Raw genomic sequence first — 13816 nt, forward strand, 5'->3', positions numbered from 1 at the left:
TACTAGCCTTACTACAACTACCCGTGTCTCACACACGCCGACCCTTAGGAACCTACGATCCCTTACTAAACACACATAAGCCTATCGCAAGACTTCTACACTAGACTGACTATGGTTTTCATAAGTCATCCCACCATTAAATGACTCAGACACAACTCTAAAGTTATGCCAATAATTCTTTATGATATCCCGCATTTAAGTCAAAAGTAGTTTTAAGAACACTTAATGTCACATGCATGCTAGCCCGAAAACATTAAACTGAGGAATATAATTCACTTTAGCAAAGCTTCTCACTTGCTCAGCAAATACTTGTAACCGACCAAACTCATGGTTACTACTTGAAAGACAACTCAGACCGACCCGATGCTAACCAAATGGGTACAAAGGTTCCACTAACCCGAGCGCAACTCCACGTTCATATGAACAGGGTCACCCCTTGACTCCTTCGGTTCCCTTGACCTAAACCTAAACCACCTTGCATGCAGGTTACTCACCCACTTATCAAAATGAGAGAATAACCACTTAACCCCAGCCCCAAACTGTTAACCGATAAATTTTGGGATGCTACATTAAAACTATTTAAAATGATTCTCGTTTATCTTTTAATTATAATAACAAACATTTCAACCTTCGTACTAGTAAGGTTGATGTAAACCCATCCCACTTCGTGTCTACATGTTCGACTTGAAACACATTCAAAACCAAATACGAAGTACTTTCGATAATCATTTTTGCCTTCGAACAACACATTCAAAAGTCATACGAGTTGTACAAATGGATCAAAACTACATGGTTGATCAAACTGATTTAAATAACGAGACTAACGCATACAAAAGTAATCATACAATTAAAATTGCTATAGTGTTTAGAACTCAAACCGGCCCAATTATAACTATTTAGATTAGGTTTAGGAATAGAATCCTATATTTGATAACTCTCTATCTCGTTTACAATATTCAAAGTTAGTTAATAAAATCGATAAACACAAAGTAGTGTACAAGTCCCATTGGATTACGTACAAGTAAAACTGTCTTAATAATAACCTTTATCAGTCATCGTTCATCTAATCTAAATTATTAGAGGTTTATACTATAGATATCGTAGAAGAAGAAGCACACAACACATCTTGGGGAACAAGAAATCTTTATAACAAAACCTACCTACAAGCGATCCATCATCTCATCTCACCTCACGATTATTATTATTATTATTATTATTATTAACGCCGATTGATCCACAAACCCTAACACATTCCATTTCTTCTGCCATGGCTATGGATATCGACTTCGCTGAGTACCGATTGCGATGTCAGCTTCAAGGTCATGATGATGACGTACGTATCTTCTCTCTATGTTACTTGTTTATACTTTGTGATTACGAAGGCTTTTAGTTGCTTCGAGTTCACTAGGTTAGTTATATTCATTGAATTCGTGCTATGATTTGGATAATTGAACGATTGAGTGGTGAATTACGACTTAGTTTGTTGATTATTTGAGATGTTGTTGTAGGTTAGGGCAATACAGCTACAATACTGTGTAATAGAAGTTGTTACGGTTGCGTGACCTGTTTTAGTGTTGCATTGATTTTGTTTACTGGAATTTTTAGGTTTAGTAGTCACCTTATTCTGTGGTTAATTAGGTAATTTACACTTCCTAGGTTAATATTAGATGCTTTTGTAACTTATTGGTTGTAGGTAGTTTGTGAATTGCGAGTTAGATTGGGTTAATTTGTTGATTTTTTGTGATGTTGTTGTACTTTAGGGCGATACAGCAAGCACACTGTCTTAGTTTCATGGAAAAAGTTATAGAAGTTACGGTTTCGTAAAGCTATTGGTGATTTTGTTTACTAGAATTTTTAGGGTTAGAATTCATCTTATTCATGTTCTGATTATTATATCGCTCCTTCAGTAATTTACACTCCTTGAGTTTTGAAAATAGATATGGATTCATTTAGCTCTTACATGTTAACAGATGTTTTTGTAACTAATTGGTAGTGGGTAGCTTGTGAACGATTTCGTGGTGAATTACTAGTTTGATTAGCTTCGTTGTTTGTATATTTGCGATGCTGTCATTTAGAGCAATATCGCAAGAATACTGTCTTAATTTCATGGAAAAATTTATAGAATTTACGATTTCGTAACCTGTTAGTGTTGCATTGATTTTGTTTACTAGATTTTTTCGGTTTAGCAGTCCTCTTATTCACCTTCTGATTATTATATGGCTACTTCAGTAATTTACACTCCCTAGGTTATGAAATTAGCGATGATTTTTTTGAAAATGGTATGGATTCATTTAGCTTTTATATGTTAAACAGAGATTTTTGTGGTAGGTAGTTTGTGATAGCAATAGTGTATGGTGCATTGTTACAGGAAGAGTTAATGTTCACTTTGACTGTTTTGTGATTCCGATGCTTTTCAGTAAGATTTAGTTGCTACCGAGTTCAGTAGTTTAGTTGTATTGATTGTATTTGTGCTTTGATTTGGAAAATTGAATGATTTCGTGGTGAATTATGAGTTAGATTGGGTTAAGTTGTTGATTATTTGAGATGTTGTAGTTTAGGGCAGTATAGCAGGAACACTGTTCTAATTTAATGGAAAAGGTTATAGAAGCTGAGGTTTCGTAAAGCTGTTGGTGTTGCATTGATTTTGTTAATTAGAATTTTTAGGTTTAGCATTCATCTTATTCACCTTATTGTATGGCTAATTAAGTAATTTACACTCCCTAGTTAGGTTAGTAATAGATGCTTTTGAAACTAATTGGTAATAGGTAGTTTGTGAATTGCGAGTTAGATTGGGTTAATTTGTTATTTGAGATGATGTTGTAGTTTAGGGCAGTGCATGAAGAACACTGTCTTAAATTCATGGAAAAAGCTATAGAAGTTACGATTTTGTAACGTACTATTAGTGTTACATTGATTTTGTTTATTAGAATTTTTAGGTTTAGCGGTCATCTTATTCACCTTTGGATTATTGTATGGCTAATTAAGTAATTTACACTCCATAGGTTATGAATATAGTGATGATTTTAAAGACAATTTTTGAAAATAGATATGGATTCATTTAGCTCTTATATGCTAACAGATGCTGTTGTAACTAATTGGTAGTAGGTAGTTCACTAGTTTGTGATAGCATAGTTAAATGCAGAGTTAATGTTCACTTTAACTGTTTTGTGATTCCGATGCTTTTTAGTAAGATTTAGTTGGCTAGCGAGTTCAGTAGGTTACTTATATTGATTGAATTTGTGCTATAAATTGGACAATTGAACGATTCCTTGGTAAATTACGAGTTAGATTGCTTCGTTATTTGATTATTTGAGACGCTGTTGTAGTTTAGGGCGATACATCAATAACACTGTGTTAATTTCATGGAAAATACAACGATTTCGTAAAGTTATTAGTGTTGCATTGATTTTGTTTAATCGAATTTTTAGGTTTAGCATTAATTTTATTCACCTTATTGTATGGCTAATTAAGTAATTTACACTTCCTAGGTTATGAACTTAGAGACGCGTTTAGCTTCTATGTGTTAACAGATGCTTTTGTAACTAATTGGTTGTAGGAACTTTGTGATAGCAATAGTTTCATGTTGCATTGTTACAGGGAGAGTTAATGTTAAATTTGACCGTTTTGTGATGAATGCTGATGCTTTATATTTGTTTATTTCTAGGTTCGTGGTATATGTGTTTGTGACAATGATGGAATAGCAACTTCATCAAGGGACCGAACCATCAGGTTCTGGTCTTTGGATCAGACTAAGAATGCTGCTTACACTTCTTCTAAGATACTACTTGGGCATACTAGCTTTGTTGGACCACTGGCTTGGATTCCTGCAAATGAACAGTTTCCAGAAGGTGCCCTTGTATCTGGTGGTATGGATACACTTGTTTTGGTATGGAATATAGCAACTGGAGAGAAAGTACAGACTCTGAGAGGTCATAAAATGCAAGTCACGGGAGTCACTGTGGATGGATCAGACATTGTGTCATCTTCTATGGATTGGTTAGTTAACTGTTTTGACTATATGTGATGTTAGTTACTTGTCACAGGATTATCATGCACTGTGGTTTATGTTGTATGGTTTTTAAGGAAATATTGTCTTTATAGTGATGTGTTCTTGAGACATGCAAATCAATCTGATGAAAGTTGAGTACTTAAAGTCACAATATTTCTATAGTAAGAACAAAGGGTGTTTTAACTTTTAGTGTTGGAGTACTTGCAAACTAAGGCATAAATACCTTTGAAACTATTGATTTGCGGTTATTGTATGTGGTTTGTGGATCCATACTAATTCATGTCACATAAGTACTAAGTAAGCCTTGATTTCTCTGGAAGATACTTACATAAAAAGGTCTTATACAAGAACTTTGAAAAATAAATGTGAGTTTTAAGAAAGGCTTATTTAAATTTATGAATATATCTTGGATGCCTCGCTGGCTAGTAACTCATAAAAATAAATGTAAGTTTGTAAGAATTTCTGCTTTAGGGTTTTGAAATCTGAAGGATAACAATTTAGCAGGGACTAGCAACCGATATCCTGTTAAGTTTGCTTACATATTTTCTTCTCTTATTTGTAAATTTGATTAGTTTGCGCTTGCTCATAAAGTTGAGCGAAAGGATGAAACAAATGTTTGTTAGTAAAGTTTTTCAAAAGCCTCATGCCAGGACATATTATCTAAAAGTAGATTTCATCTTGTTAAAATTCTACTAAGTCATCTCATGTTCGAAATTTTGTTGTATTACATATATTTGATCATGTTTTGCTCATCATAGCACCTGATATTGGTTTTTCCATTTATTTCACTTATGAAAGTACCCTAAGACGTTGGAAAGGAGAGCACCAAAGTGAGGTTTGGGAAGCTCACAAGGCACCGATCCAAGCAGTAAGGAGATTACCAACCGGTGAACTTATTACAGGTCTAAATGCATCTTATTCATTATAGTACAGTTTTGGATTTGATTTTTCATGTTTTATCAATCTGGATGTTAATGAAATTCTCCATAACCAAGTTGGCTACATTTATAATTAAAGTTTTTTTTATATATTTGTGATCCAGGTTCAAGTGACAGCACAATAAAGCTTTGGAAGGGAAGCACATGCACACATACGTTTTCTGGCCATACAGGTATACCCTTACATCTGTGTATTTTTTTCGTTATTTCTTTTAGTTGAATACATAACTTGTATGCTGATGCATTTTTCCATTTTGCAAATGAGTTTATTTAATTTGAATGTGGTTATCTTTTTGGGAACTCCGCAGATACGGTGAGAGGTTTGGCTATAATGCCTGATTTGGGCATACTTTCTGCGTCACATGATTCGTAAGTTTTCTGGTTCTGAAGTACTGTGTTTACTGTTTAGGCATTTATATGTACACTTACAACTTACTAATTTTCAATAAATTTGTGCTTTAAATTGACCGGTAGTCTTTGGTATATAATGACAGGTCAATTAGGTTATGGGCGCTTACTGGTGAGGTTTTACTGGAGATGGTTGGCCACACAGCCATTGTCTATTCTGTTGATGCACATAAATCTGGGCTTGTTGTCAGTGGCAGTGAGGACGGATCAGCGAAGATATGGAAAGGTGATATCTTGTTTTTTCACCTTTGCATAAGTGGTATTAGTTACAAACTTTAATATACAGACTATCAAATATTTTTGGTACTCAATTTTGATTCTTAAATAATTCTGTTCTTAAGTTGTTGATAGTATGTTTTTTGGCTTCTAGATGGAGTTTGTGTCCAAAGCATAGAGCATCCTGGCTGTGTTTGGGATGTCAAGTTCTTAGAAAGTGGTGATATCGTGACTGCATGTTCGGATGGCGTGGCTCGTGTCTGGACTGTACACCCGGATAAGATAGCTGAGACACCTGAACTTGAGGCATATGCTTCTCTACTTTCCCATTACAAGGGAAGCAGGTATTTTCTATTTACCACCATCTTTTAGAAAATATGTGTTTCTTTTTGGCATTTTTATTGGATTTATTTGATTGAAATGAACAACCTTGGATAGACATTAACATTTTGATGGCTGCCTAATTTTCAAGCAATTCTAGCTGGTTTATTAATTTCATTTGTCTTTTTAATTTGGCTAAATGTTTTTTCTCTGGACTTAAGACTATGTGCCAGATAACATATTTCCATATAAATGAGCCTTAGATTAAAATTTTACACTGTCCATGCTTTAAGCTAAAATTTAAAATTGTATGGTTACTATAGAATCCAGATATGTAGTAGAAGTTAAGCAAATATTCTTTTTTCTTTTGTGAAGTTCAGATTTGGATGAGTGATTATTAAGTAATCCATGATTACAAAGTAATCCATGAGCTGTGTAGAATAGCACATTTGGACAACTATGTTAGATATCATATCTTCATTATTTATCATATCTTCATTTTGTGTTTATTAGGAAGAGAGTTGGAGGCTTGAAACTGGAGGAATTACCTGGTCTAGAGGCTTTGCAAGCTCCAGGTACTATTGGATTCTTGTTCTGGTATAAGATTTGGACCACATGGGTTTTGTTTGTCTTGAGCATTGTATAAATATCAGTTTGTTAGCAACTGTTGTAATTGACTAATTACTCATCAGCAATTAGAGGGTTTATGGTTATTTTTGTCTGTTTCATTTCATTAAATGCAAATGTTCTATTTGGTAAATCCTGTAGAAGTATTCTATCAATTTAAAGAAAGGTCTTGTGATGTTTGTCAGTGTTTATCAACCATTTACATTCGTGGAAAACCAAAAAGGTTTAGAGTTTATTGAATGTCAGTTATAATTGTATCTAGTAATAGCATTTTTTAATTATTTGACTTTAATGAGGCTTATTACTTAAATAAAGCACATTCTCTATGTATTTCTTAAGCCCTCATTTTGTGAAAGAAGCAAAATAGCTTCTAATCCTAAAGTCCTTTGATTCTGTGATGATCAGGAACCAAAGATGGGCAGACAATAGTTGTACGTGAAGGTGACAATGGTGTTGCATACGCGTGGAATATGAAGGAACAGAAGTGGGATAAGGTATGAATCTATAACATGTGTCGTGCATGTATATGTAGGCAGACACAAAAGTCTTACATCAAGCAAGCATTATAATCTATTTTCTGATTTTTATTGTTACATCCATATTCATTGGTACATTTGGGAGTTATGAGATCATTATATAAGGTCAATCATGACAACTCAAGTTAATCAGTGGCTAAGTTTTCTATTAGGTGTTTTTATGCAGTTAAATGACTAGGTTCCCTGGTTATGTTAATATTAACACATTTTTTATGTATTTTAGATCGGTGAAGTAGTTGATGGGCCTGATGATGGCATGAAACGCCCTGTTCTTGATGGAGTACAGTATGATTTTGGTTAGTCTATTAAGAATCTGCTTTGCCTTAAATGTCTGCTTTTTTTTTTTCTACTGAAACCACAAAAAAATGTGTAGTGTTTGATGTCGATATTGGAGATGCTGAACCTATTCGAAAATTGCCTTACAATAGATCAGGTACTTTCCTGTTCTTCCAAGATATGATTCAGTAACATAATGGATCATCATATATCATCATCATCGTACTCAGTATATCCCACCAATAGCAAAGCTATGGTAGGGTCTGAGGAGGGTAAGATGTAGGCAGCCCCCATAGGGATAGAGAGGCTGCTTCCGGTGAGACCCCCGGCTCGATAGTAGTTTTGCATCAAGCCTTGGACATAAGGCACATAGCACTCAATCATCGGGACACCGGCTGATCGGTGCATGTACCCTTATCTTTCAGCTATCAACGCCACTGCATGATGCCTGATTAACCGTCCGTCACTTTTAACGTTATTTTCACGAGATTAGTAAAATAACGTCAAAATTAGTGCAATTTCACTTTTGCCCACCCGAGGGTTCACACATATATACATCATATGTGCGCACCGCAAGCAGGGCTAACATAATGGATCATTATCAAAAAATATATTTGGTGATGATGGTTGGTTTGTGTGTCATTTACAGATAATGCTTATGACACGGCTGATAAGTGGCTTCTCAAGGAGAATCTGCCTCTTTCTTACCGTCAACAAGTTGTAGAATTTATATTACAAAATTCAGGGCAAAAAGATTTTATTCTTGATTCATCATTTCGTGATCCTTACACTGGAGGTAAGTATAAGTTCACATGGTGTGATTCAGTAATCATTTTTCTTTCATAGATTTATTCATTTTAAATTACTGATGTTATGTCCTGTTATTTTTTAGCCAATGCTTATGTACCTGGACAGTCTTCTAAGCCTGGTATGTAATTATTGTTGGATGGAATTCATTTTGTTTCATGTCTACTTAAAGTAACCCCCCTCCCTCCTTTTTTTTGTCTGATTTGCTTACTTTTCAATTTTACAACCTGAACAGCTGTATCAAGCAAACCAACATTCAAACATCTACCCAAGGTATGCTTATTATGTCAGAGTTTACTTGTAGAACCAGCACATATTTTTTGCTTCCCTATTAGCTGTGTTACCTGTTTGGAAATTTGTTTTTTTGTTTTGTTTTGTTTTGTTATGTGGTTTGGTTAAACGACTTGTTAGCCTGAACACATTTGCAGCAAATCTTGAACCGTAAATTAGTATCCTTATGTATATGATCTTACTTCCGTAATTGCTAAATTTATATATCATGCTCATTACTTTGTAATTTCTGTTTCTTAAGTTTGATTGGAGATTGGGTAAGCTAATTTGGAAACTTCAAGTGATTATAACCAATATAATTATTTTAATGGAAAAAACTGAACAAGAATTAATAGTTATCTACGAATTCTTAAATCTTTCTTCCAAATTTTTAGAAGAGCACACATATTAATCACTTATCTTTGTCTAGATTGAATTGTAACAATGTGGATAAATTTAAATGTTACTGATATGTCTACACACAAATTGATTGTCGCCTTAAGTTTGTCATTTTGGTTCTTTAGTAGAACATTGCACTTTAATGTTGCTTCTATTTGTAACACTTTCTTATTTCACAGATTAGATTAAAAAGTTTCTATATATTTTATCCCACGAATGCATGTTTACGTGTATTATCATACAACCACTCTTTTTCAGAAAGGAATGCTTGTTTTTGACGCGGCTCAGTTTGATGGAATCCTTAAAAAGATTTCAGAGTTCAATAACACTTTGCGGTCTGACCCAGTAAGTTTTATGCTTGTATTATATCGTCAGTTTTGTTTTGTTTAATGCCTGTTATATCGGTTAACCTTTTAATATTATTACCTTAGGACCAGCAGAGCTTGTCAATCAATGATACTGAGACAGCGAGATTGAGTGCGATAGCCAAAATTTTGAAGGACACATCACATTATCATAGTAGTAGATTTTCAGATGATGATATCAATTTATTGTTAAAATTGCTAACGTCATGGCCCGTTTCAATGGTGTTTCCGGGTGAGTATCTTTTTTGAATTGAAGAGACTATGGCTGGTTTAGAGATGATAAATACATGGTTTAACATCTTTATTATTGATGTCTTTTCATACTCATTGGCCATATACAATATCTAAAAAATTATGATCATTATAACCACTTTTTAACCTTTATTATATTAAATAATCAACTATTGTTTCTATTTTTAGTTATTGACGTGTTAAGGATGGTCATTTTGCATCCGGATGGGTCAACTCATCTCAAACGTGCTGATGATGAAAAAGGTATTGTGATTTCTTAATTTTTTAGGACGCCTTAAAGTAAATATTCTGTTAATTGATTTTGAAACTTATTATGAATCTGTCTTTTTTTTTCAGATACATTCATGGAATTGATTAGAAAGGTTACTAGTAGTCCTCTGCCGCCAAATCTTTTAACCAGTATCCGTGCGGTGGTAAATCTTTTTAAGAACTCAGGATATCATCCCTGGTTACAAAAGCATCGTGTTGAGGTATGCCATAAAGACTCTATTTTTTTGTATGTTTTGTTGGAATATTTTGTGAAAATAGTGGTTCTAGTTAATTACATAACTAGAGTTAAATTAGACATAGATATCTTATAGACTATGATAATTGCATAACTAGTTCTAGTTCTTATATTGAAGTAATGCATGCTGAATTATAATTTTCCAACTTTGTAGATTTTTGATGCATTTGCAAGTTGTTACTCATCTTCGAATAAGCATGTGCAAGTATCTTACTCTACGTTGGTCCTCAAGTAAGTAGTCGGAAATCAGTAATTATTTTATTGAACTTGTAATTTTAGTTTCATATGTATGTGAAGCATCTCAGTTATTTTACTTGCTTGCAATCATTAACTTTGAGCTAAAACATTCATTTAATTTGACCTTTTTAGTTATGCTGTGCTGTTGATTGAAAAGAAGGACGAAGAAGGTCAAGCTCATGTTCTTTCAGCAGCTCTGGAGGTACATAAATATAAATAATTAGTTTTAACTTGTATTATTCCTGTAACAGTATAATTTTCTTATAAAATGACTTAGAAGGTTCTATGTGTTATAAATACAATTTGGTTTGTTTATGCGTTTATGTACAGATCGCTGAAGAAGAAACATTGGAAACGGATTCAAAATACCGAGCTTTAGTTGCCATCGGGTCACTGGTATGTTTAACTTGTTTATTTTCGATAGTCGTTTTATATTCACGAACACATAATTAGATTCTAAGTGGCATTTATGTATCATATATCTTTTACAGATGTTGGAGGGTCTGGTAAAGAAAATAGCAGTGGATCTTGAAGTTGGAAGCATTGCCAAATCAGCAAAAGCATCAAAAGATTCTAAAGTTTCTGATGTTGCAGCTGACATTGAAGCCCTGATCAAGCACACCTGATTACCTCCACGTCATCATGGTAATCCTTCATCCCTAGTTTTCTTCAAAATTTCACTATAAATGATAGTGAGGCTGGAGTGACATTTTGTCCATACTTTTTGAGTAACTAATGCGCTTTTTTTTGTGTGATTATAAGACAATATAATTACAATAATAAACCTAAATGAACATTAAAATAGAGTAACGTTGAACATTAAATATTTTATCCGCTCTTTTTGCAGGGACAATACTACGTGGATCAAGAAAACTGGTACAAGAATCAGCCTATGAAACTGTGATGGTTTTCTGTGGGAGTAGAAGTTTATGTATTGATTTGTACTTAATTTCTAATGAGGTGTTAAGCCCGGGCTTTTTGGGACTAACAATGAACTTGGTGATCTCATTTTTTTTTCCAGTGTTCCTTTTTAAGACTTGAGCGGTGTACTTTCCTGACACGAACTTGGTATTAAAGCAATTCGTCATTCCATTTAATATCCGTTAGCATGGTTACAACGTTATTAAACATCCAACAAAACCTATTAAATAGTCTGTAACCAACACATTTAGTTAAATAGGTTGCATGAGTTGCGTTCTGTGACATGATTTTGATTATGTTCAAGTTAGGATTAATGTATTTGGTGCAAATTGTTAAATTGCCCCTCAACGTTAATTTTGTATACCAACATAGTTTCAGGCAACCTCTTCAAGACCTCAACCAACTGGCTCCGTTGTGCATTTGTTCAACAAGTATTACTAGTTAAACCGGATAAAGTAAAACGGAAAACCTACATTTACATTAGGAAATTGTTGTGTGGCACGTGCTATGTGTTTGTAGCGTGTATTTATTATTATTCCATATTTTAGTATTGTTGTCAATTAAACATTAAGCAAGAATTGCACAAACATTAAGCAAGAATTTTATTTTTCTTTTTATCGCCAGATCTCATCACCAACTCGGTTTTTGAAATAAATTTAGATATGTAAATAGTAGATATGTTAAAAAAAATATGATTTTTTATAAGAGAATGAGGACGTTGGCTCTTAAGGAGGGTGCATTGTTACCGACTGAAATAATTGTAAGGTATGAGACTTGTACCACATCGGTTGTATGGGCAATTGATGTGAGGTTTATAAGCCAAATGAGTTCCCTCACCTATCAGACTAGTCTTTTGGGTTGAGTTCTGTCTGGCTTGTAACATTGAGAAGTCTGACTAGTCAAAACACACAAATAGGGTGACCATTGACCACCAACTCATTTTGATAATAAATTTGGTTCGCTACCATTTGGCGACCGTTTTTTTTATTTCCAAAAAATATGAATTTGATTCTCATCCGTATGTTGTGTTACATCACTTTTATTTTTGCTTTTTCAAGATGCTTTTGTTTTGTAATGGGACATGGCAATGGCTCATTGCCAAACCATCTAACGATCAACATTACTTTTAAAAAAATCTAACATACATGTAATGAATGATTAGTTGGTAAAGAAAACAAATTATTCGCCAAATGATTTAGCGATCAATGAATTTTGTAACTAAACCGATCGCCAAATGAATTGACAACCACTATATTTCTGTGTCAAGTTTGCAAAATTTTGCCCCACATTATGATGGTTTGGATGGTTGGGATACCCCACTTAAATAAAATTTGAAAAATTATATCTTTAGCCATTACACATGCTTATAAGATCATTCATGTACTTTTAGTTGTCTAACATCATGTACTTTTTGTTATCTAACAACATTACATTAGTGACGTCTTCATAAAATTACGAGTTTAATTATTCTTGTTAACGATACACCCAAATTTTTAATACATGTTTTCAAGTTATAATCATTATAATTTTGGGATGAGATCAGTATCATACTTGTGCCTGTACCGGTATCGAAAGTACTCATACCGGATATCAATAAGGTTGAATGCTGAGTACCATATCAAATTTGTTTAGTACGAGTTGGGTACGGGTATATGTATCAGTATGTAGAGACGGACCTAGGTGGTTGGGAACCCCCCCCCCCCCTGGATTTTTATTTATTCAATATACGATCTAATCCCGCCGACCCCCGATGAAAATTTGACACCACCCTCATAACACGGGCAAAACCGTTGAAGAAAGTAAAGGAAAGACGTTTTTCAGCGAACACAAGATGTATTACTTGGTGGTTATGTAAAGTGGTTATGTAAAGACGAAGAAAATAAACTCATATGAATAAATTAAAAAATATATATTTTCATATAATAAAGTATTGGGAAAGAGAGCTACCAACCAATAGTATCATAACATTCTCTTCCAACCCCTCATATTAGGGGGACGGGGCACCGCGTGATGAAGCTCCCATCACGCGTGATGGCTCTTAGCACACCGTCGCCACTGCCTTGTCAAGCTTGAGTGATGAGATTTGCGTGATGGCCATCACGCTTATAGTGAATTTAAGTGATGGAACTCTCTTTCTCTCTCTATATATATATACCCTAAATACACTACTCTCACTCACACAAAAACCTATATATATATATATATGTATCTATACCAAAACCTATCACACCACACCACCCCTTTCAAAATCCATCAAATGTGATAGATTTGAAGCTTGTGATGTGACACATCATCATTGGGTGGTGTGTGTGAGGAAAATGGAACCACCCCTCCCCCCTTATATGAGGGGTGTTTTTATAATATAGAGAGTGATTTAAAGTGTTGTGAGTGAAGAATTTTTATATTTTAGAAAACGTAATAATTTTTATGTATATTTGAAAAACTACTGTTCACCCCTATAATATTTTAATACATTCTGAAAGTTGTTGTGAGTGAATGAGAGAGAAATGGTAATGATAAATGTATAAAAAGTACCCCCTCCGTCCCATTATAAGTGTCCTAGTTTGATTTTTCTAGTCTTTCTTGTTTAACTTTAACAGACAATATTTTTGTTTGTGTTATATAATACTTGATGTAAAATATATGAATGGATTGGGTTTTAAACGTATTTTACATTGATATAATTTTCATCAAGTATTATATGACACGAACAAAAATATTTACGGTCA

The 13816-nt window shown here is 33.9% G+C and overlaps 1 protein-coding gene across 1 annotated transcript; it reads left to right on the forward strand.

The window, feature by feature from the left end:
* Positions 1-1187: 1187 nt before the first annotated feature.
* On the forward strand, positions 1188-10811 carry LOC143623090 (uncharacterized). Its single transcript, XM_077094073.1, has 22 exons — positions 1188-1333; positions 3665-3996; positions 4808-4911; positions 5052-5120; positions 5256-5316; positions 5442-5581; positions 5726-5915; positions 6406-6467; positions 6925-7013; positions 7279-7351; positions 7429-7488; positions 7981-8127; positions 8224-8259; positions 8374-8411; positions 9066-9152; positions 9239-9404; positions 9593-9667; positions 9761-9894; positions 10084-10160; positions 10299-10368; positions 10497-10562; positions 10658-10811. Exons 1-22 carry the CDS (start codon positions 1268-1270, stop codon positions 10790-10792), a joined length of 2277 nt encoding a protein of 758 aa, XP_076950188.1. The 5' UTR covers positions 1188-1267; the 3' UTR covers positions 10793-10811.
* The last annotated feature ends 3005 nt before the right edge of the window (positions 10812-13816 follow it).

This window comes from Bidens hawaiensis, unplaced genomic scaffold (assembly GCF_021521415.1).
Source record: "Bidens hawaiensis isolate Kalapana, Puna unplaced genomic scaffold, B.hawaiensis_p1.1 tig00003289_1, whole genome shotgun sequence".
Classification (NCBI taxonomy): Eukaryota; Viridiplantae; Streptophyta; class Magnoliopsida; order Asterales; family Asteraceae; genus Bidens; species Bidens hawaiensis.